The sequence below is a fragment of the Panthera tigris genome, chromosome A2 (assembly GCF_018350195.1).
Source record: "Panthera tigris isolate Pti1 chromosome A2, P.tigris_Pti1_mat1.1, whole genome shotgun sequence".
Lineage (NCBI taxonomy): Eukaryota > Metazoa > Chordata > Mammalia > Carnivora > Felidae > Panthera > Panthera tigris.
In genome coordinates, this window is record NC_056661.1 from 120,366,873 (window position 1) to 120,390,530 (window position 23,658).

At 49.1% G+C, this 23,658-nt stretch overlaps 1 protein-coding gene across 1 annotated transcript in view; it reads left to right on the forward strand.

The window, feature by feature from the left end:
- Positions 1-9,207: 9,207 nt before the first annotated feature.
- MTURN (maturin, neural progenitor differentiation regulator homolog) overlaps positions 9,208-23,658 on the forward strand; it is a 28,691-nt gene continuing 14,240 nt past the window's right edge. The window contains exons 1-2 of the mRNA XM_042969194.1: positions 9,208-9,442; positions 19,259-19,381. Coding sequence (XP_042825128.1) covers positions 9,281-9,442; positions 19,259-19,381 — 285 coding nt within the window. The 5' untranslated portion in view covers positions 9,208-9,280. The remainder of the gene's footprint in view (positions 9,443-19,258; positions 19,382-23,658) is intronic.

Sequence of the window (23,658 nt, forward strand, 5' to 3'; positions counted from 1 at the left end):
AAACAAAATGTGGTATATCTAGGTGGCTCAGTCGGTGGGCCTCAGACTCTTGATTTCGCCTCCGGTCATGATCTCACAGTTCATAAGATCGAGTCCCGCATCGGGCTCTGTGCTGACAACACGGAGCCTGCTTGGGATTCTCTCCCTCCCTCCCTCTCTCTCTCTCTCTCTCTCTCTCTCTCTCTGTCCCTCTCTTCCTCTCTCTCAAAACAAATAAGCAAACTTTTAAAAATGTGGTATATCTATACTATGGAATATTATTCAGCCATAAAAAGTAATGTAATACTCATACAGGCTCCAACGTGGACAATAACGCTGTGCTAACTGAAAAAAGCCATATGCAAAAGGCCACATATTATATGATTCCGTTTCCATGCAATGTCCAGATAGATTTCTTTATATATATATAATATAGGGGCGCCTGGGTGGCGCAGTCGGTTAAGCGTCCAACTTCAGCCAGGTCACGATCTCGCGGTCCGTGAGTTCGAGCCCCGCGTCAGGCTCTGGGCTGATGGCTCGGAGCCTGGAGCCTGTTTCGGATTCTGTGTCTCCCTCTCTCTCTGCCCCTCCCCCGTTCATGCTCTGTCTCTCTCTGTCCCAAAAATAAATAAAAAACATTAAAAAAAATTATATATATATAATATAAGCTTAAAGACTGTAAAAGCTATGACCAGACATGAGAATGTCAATGTCACACACGTTGTCATTCTGCATGGGTATTCCATCAGATGGCCTTTCTTCTAAGAGGGAGAATCAGGACACATTAGCCTTGGAGCTGCTGTTGGAAATCGGTCCATCTGCTTATTCTAATTGAGTTCAGAAAAGAAATACCACCAGATCCACGTATTGATATATCAGTAACTTCACTGCCAAATGTATACACAAGACCCTAGAACTATTTATGTGTTATACTTTGGGCTACACTTCCATTGTCTTTTTTAAAATAGTGTTATTACAACTCACGGTCCGTCTCCTGTACTCTATGAATCCACCCCCTTCCAAGAAGACTTTTGAATCATGTTCATTTATCTAAGAGCCTTATAATCGGGAAGTTCTTTTTTCCTTTTTTTATTATTGAAGTATAATTGATGTATCACATGATGTTCGTTTCAGGTGTAAAACATAATGATTTAATATTTGGATACATGGCAAAATGATCACCACAGTAAGTCTAGTTAACATCAATCACCACACACAGTTACCTTTGTGTGTGTGTGTGTGATGAGAACTTTTAAGATCTACTCTCGTGCGGCGCCTGGGTGGCTCAGTGGGGTGAGCATCCCACTTCAGCTCAGGTCATGATCTCATAGTTTGTAAGTTCAAGCCCCGGTCGTGCTCTGTGCTGACAGTACAGAGCCTGCTTGGGATTCTCTCTCTCTCTCTCTCTCTCTCTCTCTCTCTCTCTCCCCTCGCTCTCTGCCCCTCCCCCACTCATGCTTTTTCTTTCTCTCTCTCTTTCTCAAAATAAATGAAGAAACTTAAAAAAAATCTAGTCTCTTAACAGCTTTCAAATGTACAGTATAATATTATTAACTGTAGTCACCATGCTCTACATTACATCTCCAGGACTTACTTATCTTAAGACGGAAAGTTTGTACTTCTGATCGCCTTCACCCATTTTGTTCATTCCTCTACCACCTGCCTCTGGCAGCCACCAATCTGTACTCTCTGTCTATGAGTTCAGTTTTGAGGAAGGAGGTTGATCCCACACATAACCAAGATCATACTGGAATTTGTCGTTTTCTGTCTGACTTATTTCACTTAGCGTAATGCTCTCAAGGCCCATGCGTGTCGTCACGAATGGCAAGATTTTCTTCTTTTTTGTGGCTGAATAATATACCGTGTCTTCTTTGTCTATTCATCCGTCAGGGGACACGTAGGTTCCTTTCATGTCTTGGCTATTATAAATAATGTTGCAAAGAACGTGGAGGTGCAGAAGCTTTTCAAGTTAGTGGGGCTTTTTCCTTTCCAATAAATATCCCGAAGTGGAATTGCTGGATCATACGGTGGTTCCATCTTTCATTTTTAAAGGAACCTCCATACTGCTTTCCACGGTGGCGGCACCAATTTACATTCCCACCAAAAGTCCCCGCCCCTTTTCTCCACGTCTTTGCCGATGCTTGATATTCTTGTCAAGTTCTTTCTTATAGCGGTTGTTCCTCGCACTTGTCTGTATAGAAAAATTACCCTGACTGTTGAAATAGATCATTTGGGGGGTATCTTGCCAGCTCAATAACCACCTTTCATTGAGGGTGTCTCCATCTTCATGTGCCAGCTATGCTTGTAATTGATGACCCTGTGCCGTGAATGGACACCTGACCTGAGGTGAAGCAATCAGATTGGAGTTGGCATTCAGAGATGAATGAATGACTCCCTTTCAGGTGAAATGGGGGTTATGGAAAACGATGAGCAGAGGCTGCCATCATGGAAAGCCATTCTCATCCACATCTAACTAGAGAGAAAGTGGACATTTAAAGAGAAGGGAACACATGTGCAAAGTCAGAGGGGGAAAGCCATCTGGCCAGAGAGAGAGAATGAGGTGGAGGCAGGGAGGGGGAAGGGAAGAGGGAGAGGGAGGGAGGAGGAGGGAAGGGAGAAGGCAGACTGAAGGAGAAGGAGGGAGGAGGGAAGGAGGGAGGGAGAAATTAATAGTTCCTGGTAGTTTGCCAGTTCCTGGTTATCAGGAGCTCTGCTCTTGCCCTTGGGTTCTGCGAGATACTCGGGATTTTTACAGACATTCTCCTGCCATTTTATTCTTTTGCCTAAGCTAGTGTGAATGAGCTTCTGTTATTGATGAACAGCAGACCATTGACTAAGACTGCTAAAACCCACTTCTCCACCTGGTTTGGAGCCCCCAAACAAAAGAACAGACCTTGACTCTTTCTGAATTAATGAAACACGGTTATAGACATTCGGAGGTGGACTCGTCTATTCCACATTCATTTTACAGATGAAATAGCGGTGTCTGAGGAAATGAAATCGCCCAAACCTTTCCACCGCATCACGAATCTTGGCTGTGATCTAACAGCTACTTTCCTGGCATTGTAACTGAGGACGTGCACGCTCTCCCAGGCAAGGCTGGGACACAGCACACTCTGTGATGTCATCCCGATCATGGGTCATGGATCGTTGTATCTCATAAGAGATCCGTCTGCTGCTAGCATGACAGCGGCTTCTGGTTTAGCAAATTACCTGGATACACGCCTTTTCCCAGAGGGAATCCACACCCTTGTAGGAGTTCTGGAGTAATGCTCTCAGGACCCCTCTCTAGAGGATGAGCCACTTCAATGGGGTCCCAACAAGCCTCAACAGACAAATAAAATAGAGGCAGAACTATAATCTTTATCAGAAATGGAAAAGAGGAAAATGCCATTTTGCCACCTTAAGTCTGTGTGTTTCTCTCTCGACAGCACCAGTGAGATGTTGCTGAAAGGAAGTTGTATGTGTTTTACTTAGAAATAGGGAGTATGAGGTGTGCCTGGGTGGCTTCTGCTCATGCACGAGCCCTCCCCCACTCGTGCTCCGTCTCTCCCTCTCTCTCTCTCTCTCTCTCATTTTAATTTTTTTAATGTTTATTTATTTTTGAGACAGAGAGAGACAGAGCATGAGCAGGGGAGGGGCAGAGAGAGAGGGAGACACAGAATCCGAAGCAGGCTCCAGGCTCCGAGCTATCAGCACAGAGCCCGACGCGGGGCTCGAACTCACGAACTGTGAGATCATGACCTGAGCCGAAGTTGGACGCTTAACCGACAGAGCCACCCAGGCGCCCCGTCTCTCTCTCTCTTAAAAATAAATAGAAACATTAAAAAATGTTTTCCATGGAAAAAAAGAAGAAATAGAAAATATGAGAAACTATTTTATTTTTTTAATTTTTTTAATGTTTATTTATTTTTGAGAGAAAGAGACAGAGCATGAGTGTGAGAGGGGCAGAGAGAGAGGGAGACACAGAATCCGAAGCAGGCTCCAGGTTCTGAGCTGTCGGCACAAAGCCCGATGTGGGGCTCGAACTCACGGATCGTGAAATCATGACCCAAGCTTAAGTCAGACGCCTAACCAACTGAGCCACCCAGGTGCCCCTATGAGAAACTATTTTAGATGAAAGTCAGGGCAAGGAGGGGAATGATTGAACTATATAGAATTTTGAAGTGTTTGAATAAAGAACTTAAAATAACCTCAAACTATTTCGGTTTCTTTGATGTATATAAAAGGAAAATATTTCAGGTGCGTTGGATCAGATAGACATGTTTTGAAGACAAATGCACCCAAACTCTGTAACCCAGAGCTTCCTCAAACTTTATTTTAATTAATTTATTTTTTAATTTTTTTAAATGTTTATTTATTTTTGACACAGAGAGAGAGAGAGACAGAGCATGATGGGGGAGGGACGGAGAGAGAGGGAGACACAGAATCCGAAGCGGGCTCCAGGCTCTGAGCTGTCGACGCGGGGCTCGAACTCACGGACCGCGAGATCATGACCTGAGCCGAAGTCAGACACTTAACCGACTGAGCCACCCAGGCACCCCAAGGTGTCCCCTTTCTTAAGTGTCTTAGGAAGGAGAGGGGGTAGCGCTCATCCCTCCCATGTCGCCCTCTTGGGTGTTGCTTCTCCAGATCCCGGGCTCTGTTTACCTCTGCCATCACCGCTGTGACATATCACACACATCTCTACCAGCCACCACCTCCTGGACCTCAGGGTCTACTGTGCCTCGAGATACCATGTGACTGCCATGGGCTCAAAGGGTGAATGTGGAACCAGCCCCACTCGCTCCCCTTTCTGCCCGACTCCTACCACATAACCACAGAATCTGAAGCAGATTTGCCAGAGGGGAGGGAGGGCTCCTTGAATGGACTTACAATGGGGGAGTAACTAAAAGGTAAAATTACGTGTTAGTGTCAGTCTTACTCCTAAAAGCCACAGAGGACTTAGAACGGGGGGGGGGGGGGGTTGGGGGGGTGGTGGAAGAGTCGGTTTGAGCGGGAGAATCTAGGTTGTGCTCAGCAATTCCAAATTGGGCTCCTGAGACGTCCCAGCCACCATGGGGTTTGAATACGCCTTCTCTTGTCACCAACGCACGTCTCCCAAAGACAAACAGTGGTTCAGAGAGATCCAAGTCTAGATTCGTATAAAAAAGAGAAACAGGGGTGCCTGAGTGGCTCAGTCGGCTGGGCATCCGACTTCGGCTCAGGTCATGATCTCACTGTTTCGTGGGTTCGAGCCCCACGTCCAGCTCTGTGCTGACAGCTCAGAGCCTGGAGCCTGCTCCGAATTCTGTGTCTCCCTCTCTCTCTGCACTTCCTCTGCTCTCTCTCTCTCTCTCTAAAAAATAAACATAAAAAAAATTTTTTTTTAAAAGAGAGAGAGAGACATTTCTCTACACACAACAAAGACTACACAACTCTCTGCCCACCAATGGAGATGTTTTCATTTTCCTTCTGCTTCCAGGGGCAGAACAAGAAAGGGGCTTCAGGAGGCCCTAATGTTTCTTCACCCTCAGGCTCCACAAAAGACCTGGCTGCAGTTCTGGAAAGACCACTGTCCTGTATGTGGAGCCTGAACACAGCCCTACACAGGATGCCTCACTGGACTCTGTCTAAATGAGAGAGAGGCAGAGTGATGTATTATCTTTCTGTCTAAGCAACTGACCTTCCCAGTTGCATTAGGAAAGCCAAGGTTCGAGCGAGTTGTGTAGACGTACTTTCCAGAATTAATTCCCATTGCATTATTGGCATACCCCTTCCATTAGTTAATAAGAATGGCCGAAGCAGAACTTGTGGAAGATTTTTCTCTCTAGATCTGTAGTTCTCAAAAAGGGGCAGGCTTGCTCTCCAGGGAACATTTGGTGACATCTGGAGACAATTTTGTTTGTCACAGGCTAAGGGGACTCAGGCAGGGGAGCGGGGGCGGGGGGGGGGGGGAGGCTGCTGGCATCTAGTGGGGTAGAGGCCAGTGATGTTGCTAAAGACCTTACGACACTCAGGGCCAACTCCCCACAAGAGAGAATTACCCAGATCCCAATATCAATAGTGCTGCTATTGAGAAACTCTGCTCTAAGTGCTTGGGAAAAATGAGGTTTTCCTTCATCTGTGACCAGTACTAACCAGCCTCCCACCCTCATGTCACTCCTGAATTTTACTTTTAAAATTCATCTGCTGATCTTCCTACAAATCATCTCCCAGAAGCAGATTAAGAGTGATCATGGCATATACTGTGTACCAAGTTCTGGGACGAGGACCTTACATAATTCGTCTCACTATTGTCCCCATTTTTCAGGAGAGAACATTGAGGCTCCAGGCAATTAAGTAAGTTGCAAATGTCCATAAAACTTAAAATCCCAGAGGTGGGAATCAACCCAGAATTCCAAAGTTTCTGCTTTTTAACTCAATGCCTTCCTTCCCTCCTTCCCTCCTTCCTTCCTTCCTCCTTTCCTTTTTAAAATAATCTCTACACTTAATGTGGGGCTCAAACTCACGACCCCAAGATAGAGAGTCACATGCTCTACTGACTAAGACAGCCAGGCATCCCAACTCAATGTCTTTCTAAGGAAACCAACAGTATTCAATTCATTAAGCAATTGTTTTATACCCGGAATTCTACTTTTCATAGTGAGAATTTTTCATCTTCTGACAAAAAGTATTTGTTACATAAATATGTTTGTAACTATGGTCATCCGTCACTTAGAGCCGACTCCATAGATGGATTTAAAAACACATGTATTTTCTAAACTCCCTGCTTTCCAAGAAAAGCTATGTATTTTATATAGTTTAGTCTCAAATTTAAGGAAGCTTTTCATTTTTGGAACTTCCACACTAATGCATATAATGTTTTAAATGGTAGAACCAGAAGTTTGCTCTATCTTGAGCTTCCCATATTAAAAAGAAAGAAAGAAAGAAAGAAAGCAACATTTTGTAACATTTACAAGAGCATACTGAATGTTTTTATTCATATGCGTGTCTCCTCCATTGTCTTGTATATTAGTTTTCTACTGCTACACAGCAGACTAGGACAAACTTAGCAACTTAAGAAAACACCCATTTATTAGCTCCCAGTTCTATAAATGAGAAGTTCCTGCACAGCCACTACTTAACTGAGTTCTCTGTTCAGGGTCTCTCAAGGCTGACATCATGGCGTCGGTCAGGGCTGACTTCTCCCCTGGAGGCTCTGCAGAAAACCCGCTTTCAAACTCATGGAGGACATGGGCAGAATTCAGTTCAGACTGAAGTCTCATTTACTTTCTGTCTGCTGGCCGGGGGGTGCTCTCAGCTCCTAGACTCCGCTGTGTGGTCCTTGCCAGATGGCCCCTTCCATCTCCAAGGTCACTTAGTGGAGAATCTCCCTGATGGTGAATCTATCTCATGCTTTGACTCTCTCTCTGGGAAAAGCCTAGTCCTTTTTAAAGTGTCACCTGATTAAACCAGGCCCAGCAAGGGCAATCTCCCTATCTTAAGGTCAATTGATTGGAAATCTTAATTACATCTGTAAAATCCCTCACAGCAATACCTACATTAGTGTTTGAATCACTGGGAGAAGGTGTGAGTATACGAAGTAGGCATGGAGCTTGGGAATCGCCTGCCTAGTTTACAGTCTGCAAATTCCTTGAGGGCAAAAACTGGGCCTTGTGTGTCTGGTACCCAACAGATGCTCCATCAAAGGTCACTAAACCAAAATGTTTTAAAGGAATTGGGAAATTCTGAAGTCAGGAGGTTGTTACACAGGAGCATTAACTTCAAGGTTAAGACAACTCCCATCAGGAAAAGGATCAGTGCCCGGGATGCCTTTGGGCCCATCACCATCCTGACCTCTTCCCTTACCGAAAGATTAAGTGGAGTTTCTACTTTCTGTATGGGAATACAGCTCTGATTCAGTAAGGGAAGTCAAGGGAAAAAGAATCCCTATCCCAGAACTATGCCAGAGAACAATTTTCCAGAATCACACTTATTCTGTTGGGTAAGGGTGTATTCAGAGGGATGACGGTGTCATGAGCTTCCCTTAGCTGGTCTGCCAGCCCTTTGAGGGTGGAACAACACATTATTCTTATTTATATCTCTAGGGCTAGCACTGTGTCTGGTTCAGAGGACCAACTTTAAAGACAAAAGCTGATTGAACATTTGTAGAATGAATGCTATTCAACGTGTCTCTGCTAGTCGTCATTCAATTCCTCTGGGCGGGGGCCCTTCTGACGCATTTTTTGCAATCCAGCAATGCCTGCCCCATTCCTGGCAGTCAGGGAGCATTCAACAGGTGCAATTGTTGGGCTGCGTACGCTTGTTTTAAAACGTCCTTTCTCCACTCCAAACTAGTAGTTGGTCATTTTATGTTATGCAATATGAATTGAGGCTGAATAATATTCAAGCTAGTCTTATGAGGCTTATTTCTAAGAAATACTCAGCTTTACGTGAACGCAAAAAAACCCCCCAAAAAACAAAAAAACCCCACCCAAAACCTGTCCTCTTCCTATCAAATGGATACTCATAGCAGTGTCTGGTAAATGTATTTAGGACATTTTTTTTTTTCTCCTTACATCAATAAGGGGACAGAGCTTGGATTTCTGAACAAGAAAAGCTCCGTTTCCCTTGGATTCTCTCAGCTCCTCCATCGCTAGCCTCAGACAAGGTACAAGTTATCTGCAATTCTGTGGGCGTCCTCTGCGCTTAAACCGTTTTCGGGAAAATACTTTTCCCGACAAGGCCTTCCAACTCCGGATAAACGCAGGCGGGGACTACAAGCCCTCCCCACTTCACTGTACACGGCCGAGCCGCGGATTTCGGGCCCGCGCTGTGACGTCACCGGGCTGGCGTCAGACTCCGCTGGTTGGCTGGGGCGCATGACGTCACGGGTAGGGGGCGGTGCCGGGCTCCGGAGGACTCCGGGATGCTCCGCGTTGGCTTGTAAAAAAAAGAAAAAAGAAAAAAAAGTGGTGGGGGCGTACCGAGGAGTCCGCCCCGCCCCGCCCCGCCCCGCCCCGCCCGCCGCAAGCCGCGCCGGCCGAGAGGGGCGGGCGGGGAGGCGGGGCGGGGCGGAGCCGGGCGCGGCGGCGCGCCGTCCAGGCCGCCGCCCACCCCGTACACACAGCATGTAAACAGTCCCCGCCGGGAGGAGCCCCGGGACCGGAGGGAGCCGCGCCGCCCGGCCCCGCCGCCTGCCCGAGAGCCCGCGGAGCCGCGCGCTGCCCGCCCGGGAGGAGGGCGCCCGAGGAGAGAGGAGGGCGGGCGGGCGGCGGAGGGAGCGGGAGGCGGGCGGCGCGCGAGGAGGCTGAGCGAGCGGCGGGCGCGGCGGGCCAGGATGGATTTCCAGCAGCTGGCTGACGTTGCGGAGAAATGGTGCTCCAACACGCCCTTCGAGCTCATCGCCACCGAAGAGACCGAGCGCAGGATGGATTTCTACGCCGACCCCGGCGTCTCCTTCTACGTGCTGTGTCCGGACAACGGCTGCGGGGACAATTTTGTGAGTGCCGGGGGGGAGGGACGGCTGCAGCGCGCGGGAGTGGACGCGCGGCCGCCTCCCTGCGCCCGAGCTCCCGCACGCCCGGGAGGCTGTGGGCGCGGGGTGGGGGCGTAACCCGCCCGGCTCGGCCGTGTCAGCGTTGGTGGGGGCGGGGGGGCGGGGAGCGGCGGGCAGGGGCGCCCTTAGGACCGGGAAGCCGGGCTGGGGCGGGCTGTTTCGAGGACGCGACCCTGCGGCCCGCGCTCTGTGCTCGGCTGGGAGCTTCTGGCGAGGGTCCCCGCCGCTCGCCCGCCCGGGCCGGGGAGCGCGGACCGTCCCGCAGGGCCCGGAGTCCCGAGCTTCCTACAGCCGGGCGTCCCGTCGGGGCGAGGAATCCCGTCCCCCTCCCGATGCGCAGACGCAACTCCTCCACTCGTCCCCGCCCGGGAGATTCCCCCGCCCCCGTGCTATCCCCTGCGCCGCGGGTTTGGACACAAAGCCTCTGTCCACACTAGAGATGCCCCATCTCCAGGACCTTCTTTGCGGAATTACACCTCGGATCTTAGAAAACGCACACGCGCGTGCGCGCGCGCGGACACACACACACACACACACACACACACACGCTCGCGGGCACGCCTATCCCCCTCTCCTCCTGTGCGTCCATTGCTCCTCTGTGAGCTTCCAGCGAGGTGTGCGGGGCCCGAGCTGGTTCCGTCCGGCGGAGGCGGCGGCTGAGGCCCCGGCGAAGGCCCCCGGTTTTGCCAGACGGGAGGAATCCCCCCTCCCCCACCCCACTCGGGTCCTGTGCTAGCAGGGACCGGGACCTGGAACTGTGATGTCCAGATCTTCGACTTTGTATCCTGCGCCCACTTGGGATCTTGGCGCTGGCAGTTTAGGAAGGGGATGCGGCGGGCAGAGGAGTTGGGGTGGGAGGTGCGGGGAACGGGCGAGGATGGCGCTCCTTTAACGGTTTGTAAGGACGGGGAAAAAAATAATGGTCCCCAAATGTAAGATGGAGGCGGCCGTGGGCTCGGGTTACCGTGTGGTCGCCGGCTGGAGCCTAGAGCTGGCGCTGCTGCCGCCCCTGCGGACCGAGGTGGGGCGGCGCCGAGGCGCGGCCTGGCGCCGGCTCCTCAGGTGGGGTGAGACAAAGCGGGGCCCAGGCCCCGGCGGCCGCGCGCCCCTGCCACCCACGGGAAGTTCGCGAAGGAGTTAGAGAGACAGCGAGACCGCCTTCCTAGGCCCCCAGAGAGGTGAGGGCTTGTGTACGACATGACAGTAAGACACGCCCTTCCCACCACCGGGACCCAACCCCGCGGGACGAGAAGAAGCCACCTGGGCCCCAAAAGTGCGACACTAGAAGAGAGATGGCCTTGGGTGACAGCCAGATTTGAGTTCCCTGCCTGTGTGACCGGTCAGATGCCTTCCCCCCAGCCCAGTGTACACATCAAAACAATGGGCATGATAACAGCACCCGGGTGATGATCCCACAGATGAAACACGTAACCATCTCCTAAGATCTGGGCTTCCCCGGAGTTCAGAGCTTGCCTCTTTTTTTTAAAGCCTCGGTTTCCTCTCCTGTAACATGAGGTTCATCGGAACACCTGCATCACCGTTACTTGTGAAGAACAGCTAAGCTATAAATATAGGCAAGAACACGGTTAACTGTAGTTTAAAAAAGTGTTACTTGTTATTGAGAAAAATAGGAGATCATTCGAAAGGGATTTACTCTGTTGCGAACGTGTGAGAAAGCCCCAGGGATACGCTGGAAAGGGCACCAGGGTCCACCTAGCTACCATGTTAGGGTTTGGTTAGGAGTTCCTTCTAAGCCTAGTCTGCCAGTGGTCTAACCGCCCCCCCCCCCCTTACTGTGTGAGACAGAGCAAGAATCACTCAAGGTTCTGGATTTTATAGGGGAGAGTTCCACATGGCCTTCCTGCTGGAACTGCAGTAGACCTACCCAAAGAAATTACTCCAAAGAGAACCATCATCGCAAAACATTATGCATATCACACCTTTCTCAAGGCCACTCATAACATATTTTAAATGTTTCCTCACCTGTATGAGTAAAATGCTTGAACGTCTTCATTTGCTTCTTCATAAGTAAATGAAATAGATAAGAAAGAAGATAGGAGGGAAAAGTAATACCTTGGGTAGACTGGAACATTCTTTTTGTTTTCTTTTTTGCGGGGTGGAGGAGACAGAGAATGCGTGGTGTGCAAGTGGGGGAGGGGCAGAGGAGGAAGGAGAGAGAGAACCTCAAACCAGCTCCGTGCCCAGCACCGAGCCTGACTCCGGGCTCAATCTCGTGACTGTGAGATCATGACCTGAGCAGAAAAGAATTGGATGCTTAACTGACTGAGCCACCCAGGCACCTCAATACTGGAACATTCTTAAAGTTTCTGGAGGCCATAACAGACAGGGTGCCAACCACCAGATTTTTCTTAGCCCAGATCTCTCCTCACGTTTGCCCCAGACCAGGTTGGTCAAGCTGCTGTTTGCCCCTAGTTAAAGGGACTGAGGCATGAAGTAAATGTCCTACCTCTGTCCTTTTCCTTTTCCCAGGAAAATCTGATAAGCATTAGAAGAAATTTGAGATAAATGGAACTCCTCTAATCCAAAAGATTAACATTAAGAATATTTACATAGCATTTCTCAATTTACAAGTGTTTTCACATGATTTATTCATTCATTCATTCATTCATTCATCAAACATTTATTGAGGGCTCACTTTGCTCACCAGGCCAGGGCCTCCTAGAATAGGATGTTTGCCCTCACTTTCCTGGGGCCATTGTACCCATCTGAGAAGCAGTGTAGCATAGTGGTCAGGGGTGCAAAGGTCTCGGGTCAGGCTACTTGGGTTCGCGCCGCAGCCCCCCCATGTCTAACTGTGTGCATTGCGGAAAGTTATTTAATCCCTCTATGCCATGATTTCCACATCTGGAAATGAGGGATGATAACATTAATACCTTCCCAGTGCCTAAAATAGGGGTGGTGATATTAATACCTCTCTGGCAGTCTCCACACAGCAATCACTCTGGATTTCAAATATAATCCAGGTCATGATCTATGACTCCCCACCTCACCTAAACTGACTTCCTATAACTTTCACGGTAAAACTTGAGCCTTGCCCTGGCTTCAAGCGCCACGTGATGTGTCTCCTGCCACCCCTCTGACCTCATCTTGGACCATTCTTTCTCCTTGATTACTGTGTTCCTGCCACAATGGCTTTTCTGGTCCTCAGACATGCCAAGCTCATTTCTGCCTCAGGGCCTTTGCATTTGCTGTCCCCTCTGCCTAGAACATTCTGCCCCTACCTCTTTACATGGGTAGCTCCTTTATGCTGTTCAGGCCTGAGAGACGACTTCCTGGCCACACGTTCCTTCACCTCACCCTCTTTTATTCAAATCATAGCATTCATTAGTACTTGACATTGTGTATTTTCTGCCCGCCCCCCATGAGGAGGGAGAAAATAAGCTTCAGAAGCGCAGTGGCATTTTCTGTCTTTAGCACTGTATCCCAGAACTTGGAGCAGCGTCGGTTATGTGGTAGGTGCTCCGTCCACGTTTGTAAGAATGAATGAGTGAATGATATTGAAGAAGACAGATGTTAAACTTCAAGAATGACAGCTTCAAAGAACAGTAACTGCCACTTGTGTAATTTACTATATAGCAGACACAGTTCTGTGTACTTTGTGTATATGTACTTAGTTAATCTTGGTAATTTCACAAGGCCCTCTCTGTAATTTTCCCCATCTTACAGATGGAGAAACTGATACCCAGCAAGGTGTACTAACTTTTCCTCTGAATAATAACTAATAAATGGTAGAGCAACTTGAATCCACGGCCCTGTCCTGAAGACACAGCATCCCAGGGGTGACATTCAGACTGTGGGTTCAAGGGCAGCTTCCTACTGGGCCTCACAAAAAGTCTATGACTTAGGTATTATCCCCATTTTGTAGGCTGGGAAACCGAGGCTCCGTTTAAGGAATCTGTCCAGGACTATAGCACTAAGAAGCGACAGGCAGGACTGAAGCTCAAGTCCAGAGGCTTGTCATTTGCACCATGAGGCATGTCCCGCAGGCAGGATCAAGCCAGGATCTCCAGAGGCCTTGGGAACAAGGACTTCCTTTTGTTTTCCCTCCACTTTGGCAGCTCCTGGGTCCCTTGTGCACTGTTCCCTCTTCTCAGCTCACAGGCCATTCTGTTCACACTGTCCCTTTCCAAACTGCTGCCCTGATTCAGGCTTCTCTCTGTGGACAGCACACAAGGTCAGATCCTGGGATAAAATGCAGCTGCCTTTGCCCTCTGTGTTGGGCCTTCAGGGACAGAGCCAACCCTGCCTGGCTCTACAGGTGTGACAGGGAGGGGGCCGAGAGCGTGGTGTGCTACCTTCTGCCAACCCAGAAGGACCTGAGGGCTTCGTCAGGTTCGAGGAGTGGGGTGTTGGCACCCGCTCACATAGCAGCCGGACTGAGGGACGTGTGTGCACCCTCTCCTGGCCCTGGCAGCCCCAGCGGCTCTCCCCCCTTGTCCTAGGCCAGGAGCAAGAACTCTAAACAAAGAGCACAGCCCTGCCCCTCCCCGGTGCCTGGAGAAGGGATGAGCTGCCTTATTGTCCTGTTTTTTTTTTCTGCCAACCCATCAAAAACATGTTTGGATTTAAAATTTTGTATAGTTTAATCTCTCCTCAGTATAAAAACAAAGACAGCGGTTGTCATTCTATTAAAGAAGAAAAGCTTTATTTACAGAAGGACCACGAGATTTAATTTTATACGTATGTCTATGCTTGTTATTTATATATATTCCTCCCCGATTTTTGTCCTGGGCCTGTCCCTCTTCTTACCTGTGTGACCAAAGAACAACCTTTTCACTTTGGAGCAAAACAATATAACTTTTCTACATGAGATTGCATCATTTCATATGGGGGGGAAAAAAAGCACCTTCATGTCTAATTTAGACTCTACCCTCCGTTTCCTCCTGTGTCAAATGGGGATAATCCTATGCGTATGACATTATTGTGAGGAGCCAATGAGGAAGAGTGGTAACCAACTGTAAAGCCTTCCACAGTGGCTGTGCATCATTCACATAGAGAGATTTTTTTTTTTTTTCAGGGAAAAAGTATGCATGTCCTTAGTATATTCACGGAGCGGTAATCCTGAGGAGGGTAAAGTCACGCTCCCATGAGTTTAAACAGTTGGGAATAAGCACTGTGGGCTCCTGCTAAATGAGAGGCAGTCTACGGGTGATCTCCTGTCATCTTTATGACTACCCTGTGAGGAGTGGTATTTTCTGTGACTTACAAAGGAGGGAGCTGAGGCTCAGGTTGAAGGCGTGCACACCGCCGTTGACGTCTTGGCTTTGCCCCTTGTTCCCCATGTGACCACAGACACGTTGCTTAACCTCTCTGAGCCTCAGTTTCCTCCCCAGCAACACATCTCAGTGCTTGGCACACGGAGCAGGTCGTAGGCCTGGCCACGCACTCTTCTTACCCTGGGCAGAATCCTATCGGGGGCATGAGACAGCTTGTACCTCCTCTCTCCCACCATCTCTTCGATGGACAGCGTGGAGTTTTGGGTTAGGACGCCCCAACTCAGAATGGACTCCCTGGTCCTAATGATGGCGGAAAACCCACGCAGCAAGAGTGAGGCCCTTCGGCCCTCCAATGGCCCTTTGACTCAGATAACTGAGTCCAGGGAGGAGAAACAGGTGCGTTCTTTGCCCGCCCCCCCCCCGGGATCCCCCACTGTGCCGCAGCCCCAGGAAGCCACAGGTGTTAGAACAATAGGAGCACAGGCTGTGCCCCAAAAGATACCTGTCGGATTGAATTGCCGAAGTGATCGGATACCATTTTTGGATGAGCTGGATATTCTCAGCTACACTATAGAACACAGAAGGTGCTCGTTCCCCTTTGTGCAGATGGCCTGGTTGTATTCTCTTATGCTGGACAAGCTTTGATGATAACCTCTGGTCCAACTTAATGACAGAAAGAAGGGCCACGGATGGCTTGTTTTAAAATCAAAGTTCTCACCAGGGATTTCCACCTTTGCCCCTCTTTCCCCAAATGTGATGAGTCAAAGTTCTGGTTCTCAAAGTGTGTTCTCAGAACCAGCAGTATGAGCTTCACCTGGGAACTTGCTGGAACTGCAGGTTCTTGGTGCCACCCCCCCCCCGCCCCCACACTTGTGTTTTAATAAGTCGGGGGGTGCGGGCGGGGGGGGTGTCGTGATACTTGGCTGAAGCCACAGGACCACCGCTGGCCTCTCTTTTGGAAGCCTTCTCTTGGCATTCCTCCTATTCTAACAGGCACCCTGGCTCTTGCTACACAGTTAGAAAGTCAGTACATTCTGTATCCAGATTCATTATCTGCCAGGGAGTTATATTGTTCAAAGCCACAGGTTCTCTGACCCCTGCTATGGTTTTTTTCATGGCCAAAGTGGCCGTTTGGTTCAATATCCAAGTTGAAGTCATTGTTGGTCACGCCCTGGGGTGCGGGATTCCGGGTCTCCAGTCATCCACTTGTCTTTGTTTAAGACTAGACCCCAGAATCTGTTTTCAGGAGCGTCTGCCCAGCCACCAGTCTCTCTGCTGTCTCCTGGTTTTAGAACGGGCCCTTCTCTTCTTCCTCAGAGATTACCATCGTTGCCTAATAGCTCTGAAGAGCACATCTATTTTATCTGGGGACACTGCCGTGGGACACTGATTGCACAGGCCTGTAGTAAGCTACAGCGACAACTGTGTCCCATCCGCAACAGGTGGCCAGGTCCGTTGACCTGGCCCTGTTTGTCCTAATCTCACTTGGTTTTATATACTTTTCCTCCCGTCGTTCTCCCAACTACGGACTCATTTTTTAGTTCATCTTACCTTGTTTTTTATGGATCTTTGAGAACTGCCTTAAATGTGGAAGGAAACAGTTGCAATAAATACAACAATACTTTTTGTTATGAGATACCGTGGGTCTGAACCAATTAGCATTTAATGAACGATGTCCTCTGAGCACCCATGTACACGTGGGTCTATCCGATTTCAAACCCCGTGCAGCCTCACGTTATCGTATGGGCGGAGATTCGGTTAAAACTTGTTTAAGCCCCCAAAACCAACATGACTGAGAATCCAGGGTGAATTAGACAGCCAAATGAAGTAAATTTAGGTCGCCTGGACAGAAGGCTCTTCCGGCAGGTGTTAGGTCTTCCTTCCCCAAAATATACTCATAAGTCAATAGCTCCAAAAGCGGAGTCATGAAAATTGTGGCACGAACACTCTCCTCACGAGGTTAGAAATGCCCTAGAAACACTCAGGGGCGCCTGGGTGGCTCAGTCAGTTAAGTGTCCGACTTCAGCTCAGGTCATGATCTCACAGTTCATGAGTTTGAGCCTCGCATGGGGCTCTGTGCTAGTAGCCCAGACAGCTTCAGATCCTCTGTCCCCATCTCTCCCTGCCCCTCCCCCACTCGTAAGCACATAAGCTCTCTCTCTCAAAAATAAATAAACGTTATATGTTTAAAAAAATGCCCTAGAAACACTTAAAGAATCTGTCTGATTTCCAAGCAGTAGTGGATACGGTGCGATTCTGTTGCTTGAGTGATCACACTTTCCTTAGTTTACTTTGTAATTTAAGGTCCAAATGTATTTTAGAAAATAGGTATACAAGGTTTTCATAGATACACTATTTCTGAATTAACAATAACCCAGGTTGCTTTGGGGAGTGTTCTCAGTGAGGTCACACTGGGTGTCTCATTTGCTCAGTTGGGGCCCTTAGACTTATGGCACATGGAAAGCCCAGCCCTACCCCTTCCTCCCCATTCTCCTGCCGACACAGAAGGGGAAAGAGGACACTCCCAGCCACCATTTATTGCACGCCCACTGCATGCCAGCCAGGGACTTAAGAAACTTCTTACTTTTTTTTCTCATCTTCACCTAGATGTTAATCCCATCTTTAACTTGGATAAGAATTTTAAATATGCTGGAACTTTTAAAAATTTGAGTATGAAAATGGGTGCTGAGCAGAACTTACATTAAAGTAGGACTTTATTGTTCTTGCTGAATCCCTACTGATTAAGAACCAAGTGTGATAATGGCTATAAAAGCACTTTGTACTCGTCCTTTCATACAATGTAAGAAACTACCATTACATAAATGGCATTTCAGCTGCTCAGCAACTCTTAAGGGTCTCTAATTCATAGGGACTCATGTTTGAGCTGTGCTCTAAAGTTAGAGAAGCCAGAAGTTGTCTTCGCTAGGTTGAGCCAGAAGCTCCTCTAGAAGTCTGCTGGAATTCAAGCAGCATGTGTCAGAAATGGACCTTTCCATCTGTGAAACACAGATAATTGGAGTGGAAAGGGCACATTAGCGTCTAGTTAGTCTCTTGGATCTGAGCACTTAAGTCTATAGGTCCAGTCCTTAGAAATGCTCCAATGAGAAGGAAGGAGGTAAAATGTTTCTTGAGTGATTGACATGGAACTCTCTGGGGTGATGCCCTAATCATTATATTAATAATGGAAGGGAGCCAGTGTGTGCTAGACGTGGACCATTTCTCCAAATAGATCTTGTCTCCTGCTGCCTCGTTTCTGCTTCTTGCTTTAACTTCCGGGTGTCTTCCTCTCTCCCATGCCTCTGCACTGTCATTGATCGGGCCCCTCTAAACAGTGACTCTTGGTTAGACACCCTGATGTTACCCTAGTGGCCCAGTGCCTCTCCCCAGCTCAGATGTGCAGAGCAGGGGGGCTTCTGCCCCCCAGATCTCTCAGCCTGTTTCTTGGGCTCATTCCAGATCCTTCAACATTTATGAGAGAGACTTATCTCGTCTTAAAGAGGTGCTAAAACAAATGTCCTCACATGGGAAAACAAACAAACAAACAAAACCAATATACCGTGTCTAGCCTTAAGAAAAAGTAAAACCTAAAACCAGGTCCTTGGTGCATGTTGACATTGTGAAGCAATGCCGCCTTAATGCATCCTAAGAGAAGGTGAGCTTTCCGAAAGCCTTTGCTTCCCAGTGATGGAGTGGTGGCTTTTCTGTGTGTTCTTTTAATTTTTTTTTTTTAATGTTTGTTTTTGAGAGAGACAGAGACAGCGTGAGCAGGGGAGGGGCAGAGAGAGAGGGAGACACAGAATTCGAAGCAGGCTCCAGGCTCCGAGCTGTCAGCACAGAGCCTGACGCGGGGCTCGAACTCACGAACCGTGAGATCATGCCCTGAGCCAGAGCGGGATGCTCAACTGACTGAGCCACCCAGGCGCCCCTCTGTGTGTTCTTTTAAAGTCATTTTGTTTCATTCTGTTTTGTGGTTGTTGATTTTAAATTCATTTCATTTGGAAGTAAATTTACCATCACCCCCACTCTGCAGGCTGCTCTGGGTAAAGAATGTTTCATTGCAAGTCAATGGTTACAGATTATGCTTAATTAATCCTTCAGCCACAGCTGAAGGCAAAGCCAAGGATCATGCAAACCCTTGGTTTCTCCTCCCTGCTGCTTTAAAACCCTCCTTCCCCAGCCCTAGAAGGGCTATGGAAATGGTTGGGTGGGGCAGGGGTGGGGGAGTGGATATGGATCCCACTGCTTTTTTTGCTACGCCCCAGCGGATCTGATGGCGAATTGAGCAGGTGAGACTATGGACCGAAAGCATGGGGGTTTCCCGTAGGGTAGGCATTTTCTCTTCCCCTTCAATGCGAGCAAATCGAGAACGAACGTGGGAATTTTACCCTGGAACAGAGGCCTTCCAATTTATGGAATGCAAAAAAAAAAAAAAAAATCTTTTTGGCTGTCTGTATTTCACACCGAGTGTAATAAATGACTGTGTGTCTTTGTTCTCTCCTCTCCCTCGCCTGTGGGCGCGCAGCACGTGTGGAGTGAGAGCGAGGACTGCCTGCCCTTCTTGCAGCTAGCACAGGACTACATCTCCTCCTGCGGCAAGAAGACGCTTCACGAAGTCTTGGAAAAAGTCTTCAAGTCTTTCAGACCTGTAGGTGCCTACTTGGCTTCCAGAGCCGGCTTCTTTTCTGCAGTGATTGTGCTGGGAATAACACGGGTGGTGGGGAAAGTGGGCAAGGCCTGGGGGTGACTAATTGTTTTTCTCTTGTCTGCTTTGTGGCTTAAAGATAGCAGCTCGGGGAGGGAGGGTGAGGGCGGAGAGGGAGGGGGAACGGGATGTGACACAGCTGTTGGTTGCAGGAATGATGGTTATTTCTAGCATCACTTGAGTGAAGAGTCTCTGATAGGGTGGGAAGCAGACAGAGCCTCTATGAGACTTCTGAGTATTCCTGCTCTTGTCCAGTAGACTTAAGGTCACAATTTGTGGAAGCTATGGAGGTTCTCGTCCGTGGTGGGGGGTCTAGATTTGGGGGGCTGCCAGAAGGCTATATACAGGATATGCCTCCATATCTGTAGGGTTGGAGAAGGAGGACATTGGATACTGGCTCTGGTCTTTTCTCTTCTGATAAACTCTCTTGTAGAGAGCTTGCTTCCTCCCCCGAGCTCCAACACAGGATTTAGGAATCTGTCTATTCCTGCTAGCTGACAGTTTGGTTTTGTTCCCGCTGAAAACATGTGAAGTGAATTCTCACCCCTGTTTTGAAGATTACCTATTTCCCTTTATCTTTATTGGAGGATAAAGTCAGATTACTGTTGTGATGACAAGTCCTCTGAGTTCCGCATCTCAGCCCACTGTGAATATGCTACACCTTCCATGGTATTTGCTCTGGATTTTTTTTTTTTTCCAGTTCTTTTAAAATAGTGTCTACTCCTCGGCTGCAGTTTTCAAGCTTGCCTTTCAGTTCCCTGAGCGTAGCAGGCCCGATCGCATGGCTGCGTCATAGACCACGTCTTGACATTCCAGCATCTCAAGGCTTGTGAGTCAGTTTGGCCATCTTTGGTCAACTGGCTGTCCCTCTTGGTATCTGGTTTCCTAGTGTGTTGGATTCTCTCTGTGTGCTGGTTATCGTATTTGAAAACTTGTATATAGGAATACATTGAGGCCCGGGGCGCCTGGGTGGCTCAGTCGGTTGAGCGTCCGACTTCGGCTCAGGTCGTGATCTCGCGGTCCGTGGGTTCGAGCCCCGCGTCGGGCTCTGTGCGGACCGCTCGGAGCCTGGAGCCTGCTTCGGATTCTGTGTCTCCCTCTCTCTCTGCCCCTCCCCTGCTCATGCTCTGTCTCTGTCTCTGAACAATAAATAAATGTTAGGGGGAAAAAAAAAAAAGGAATACATTGAGGCCTGAGGTGATGGCACCTTCCTCCAGAGAGGATTTTGATCTGTTTCTGCCAGGGCTTGGGGGTCCTATCACGTGAGACCACCTTCAAGCAATGCGAGATTTGTAGTTCTTGGAACTCTCCAGGTGATGAAAGGCCAGCAACTCTGGTTGTTTCTAGTTCGAGGGCTGTTGTAGTCCATGTAGACCGCGGTAACAAAATACCGGAACCTGGGTGCCTTGTAGACAACAGACATGTATTTCTCACAGGTGTGGAGGCCGGGAAGTCCAAGGTCAAGGTGCCAGCAGACTTGGTGTCTGGTAAGGGCCCACTTCCTAGACAGACAGCTGCTTTTGGCTGTAACCTCACATGGTGGAAGGAGAGGAAGATCTCTCTAGGGCCTATTTATCAGGGCACCGATCCCATTCATGAGGGCTCTGCATTCATGACCTCATCACCTCCCAAAGTCCCCACCTCCTAATCTGTCACCTCAAGGGTTAGGGTTTCAACACCTGACCTTTGCAGGGACACAGGCATTCTGACCATAACAGGTCTTTGAGACCTCAGCTCAAAGTGGGGATGGTTCGTCATAGCCTGCTCCTTTGGAAGACCCAGGGTTTGACTTCGGCCTCCCTAGCTGTTATAGCAGGCCAGGAATGCAGAAAAGTTGCTAGCCATTTCTTACAGGTCCACAGATGCCCTCGGGACAAAAGCAGCTTTTATGTTTATCTCTCTAGGTTCTAATTCTTCCGTGTATTTAAGAAGGCATTTTTCGTCTTTATTCCAGCTTTTTTCTCTGAGGAAGAGTTGGGCCCCAACCACTCATCCACCGTTACAAGAACTAGAATTTCAGTGGCTTCGGTCACTGTGTCTGATGTGTACCATTTGCCCAGGCAGTCCATTTTTTGGTTCTTCATTTTCTAAGCCTGTTTGGCTCACTCAGGATAGACGCGTGACTGAAAAGTACTGATGTAGCCCTCAATCGTGCAGTATATATTTACTGAGTACCTGACTGCTCTGGTCCTAACACTCGACTCAAACAGATGAAAATCTTATCCTTATATTCTAGCAGCGGTGGGGGGAAAGATAAAGAAGTCCAGCACATAATGTATTAGTGATAAGTGCCAAGGAGAAGAAGTAGGTAAGTCAGGGAAAGGAGGTAAGAAGCGTCAGAGGTACTCGGATTTTTTTTTTTTTTTTTTTTTTTTAAATCAGGGGAGCAGGGGAGGCTTTGCAAAGACGTTCACATTTGAGTAAAACTTGAAGTGTGAACAGGAGAAAATCCAGAGGAAAGCTTTCCAGGTAGACAGAACAGCAAGCACGAAGGCCGGGAGGCCGTGGTGGATGGGGTGAATATCAGTGTTCGGGGGACAAGGAGAGGGGGAGGTGGTGTGGCCCACGTGGGAAGGGTGGGGAGGAGTCGGAGAGGAGCCCGAGGAATTTCTGGGGTTTGCAGGTCACAGAGGGTTCGGGTTTTACTCCAGTGTCGTGGGGAGCCATTGGAGGAGTTTGAGCGCAAGAGGGACCCGACTTTGCATTTTGAAAAGCCCCCTCTGCCCCTCTGACCAGCTGAGAATAGGCTGCAAGGGGCAGGTGGGAACAGGGGGCACGGGCGAGGAGGCCATTGCTGTCATGCGGTGGCAGGATAAGGGGTTGGACCGGGGTGATCACGGCAAAGGCGGAATGAAGGGCCCAGACTCTAGAGGTGACCTTGAAAGTAGACCCGATGGGACTTGCTGGCGGAACAGAAGTGGGTGTGGGAAAAAGAGAGGGCAAGGGTGACCCACAGGTCCTTGCCCGCGCAGGGAAGGGAGTGGCGCTGTCATTTACTGAGATTGGGGAGGATGCAGAAGGGAAGGCTGGGGGGCCATGCGACCAGGAGCTCAATTTGGGGCGTAGCAGTATTTGAACATGCCTGTTCGGCATTTAAGCAGAGGTATCAAAGTAGGCAAGATTTTTGTAAAACTTGAACCCCCCCCCCCCCCGCCCCAAGTCTTAACCAGAAAACAACAACAACAACAACATCTATTAGCAAATGATACTCACTTTGCGGCTAGTTTCCTCCCAGGGGTTCCATTCATTAGCCTTCCACCTGCTTTTCTTTCTGTGCGTGTTCTCTTTGATGGCGAGCACAATACGGGCAGAATTGGCCTAACTGTTCGAGAAGGTGGTCTCTCCCGCCAGGACTTGTTTTGCTGTTTTTCTCTACCAAGAAGCCAGGGCTGGATTTTGGCAACCAGGCAGCCACATGTAAACGGGGTAGGGGGCGGCGGGGGGGATCGCAGTCCAGAAAAATCCAGATGCATAGCTGAAGACAACTGGATTGTTTGAACATTTTCTTTCAGAGTTAGCTGCTGCTTGTCACAGAGACACGCAGACTTGATCAGCCGTCGCCGTTGGATCTGCAGGGTTCCTTTCTAGAGCACAGCCTACATCTCCGGCAGGGATGTGCTCCCAAGGAGAGGAGGCCTGGACTGGTAGGGCACCGGCTGGTGGCGAGGTTTCTGTGTGGGTCTCTTTGACCCCGGGGAGAGGCGGGTGGGAGGCACCTTGTCAGGGTTAGTGAAGGTGAAGTGCACGCGGTTGCCTTTCCCTCAGCCCCGACGTGCCCCAAGTTCGATGAGTCCAGGACTGTTCCAGACCACAAGGAAGAACTGCGGACTTCAGTGGGAAAGTTCCACCCTCTCCTCCTCCACTCAAGAGTGTGGTTCCTCCCACTGCTGCTATATATCTGTCAGCTTTACGTAAGGGACCTTTGCGTTTAGAAGTAAGGCACAGGAAAAGGCCTCGTTGCTCATGGAAGTACTGGTCGAAGTAACACGTACCCAGAGGCCACAGGGTCGTCAAGTAGGTAAACTTCCACGTCATCTCCCTGAAAACAGGTGGTAATCTGATCAACTCCTGCGGCTGCTTTCTGTTTGTAGTCGGGAAAACCACGGGGGAGTCTTTCCGCCTTCATCTTAGAACAGCCTCATCCGTGGCTTTGAGTCGTTTCCCCTTGGCCAACCTATCACCAGCCCCTGCCCTGTGTCGTCTCTCCGGAAAGACGAGCA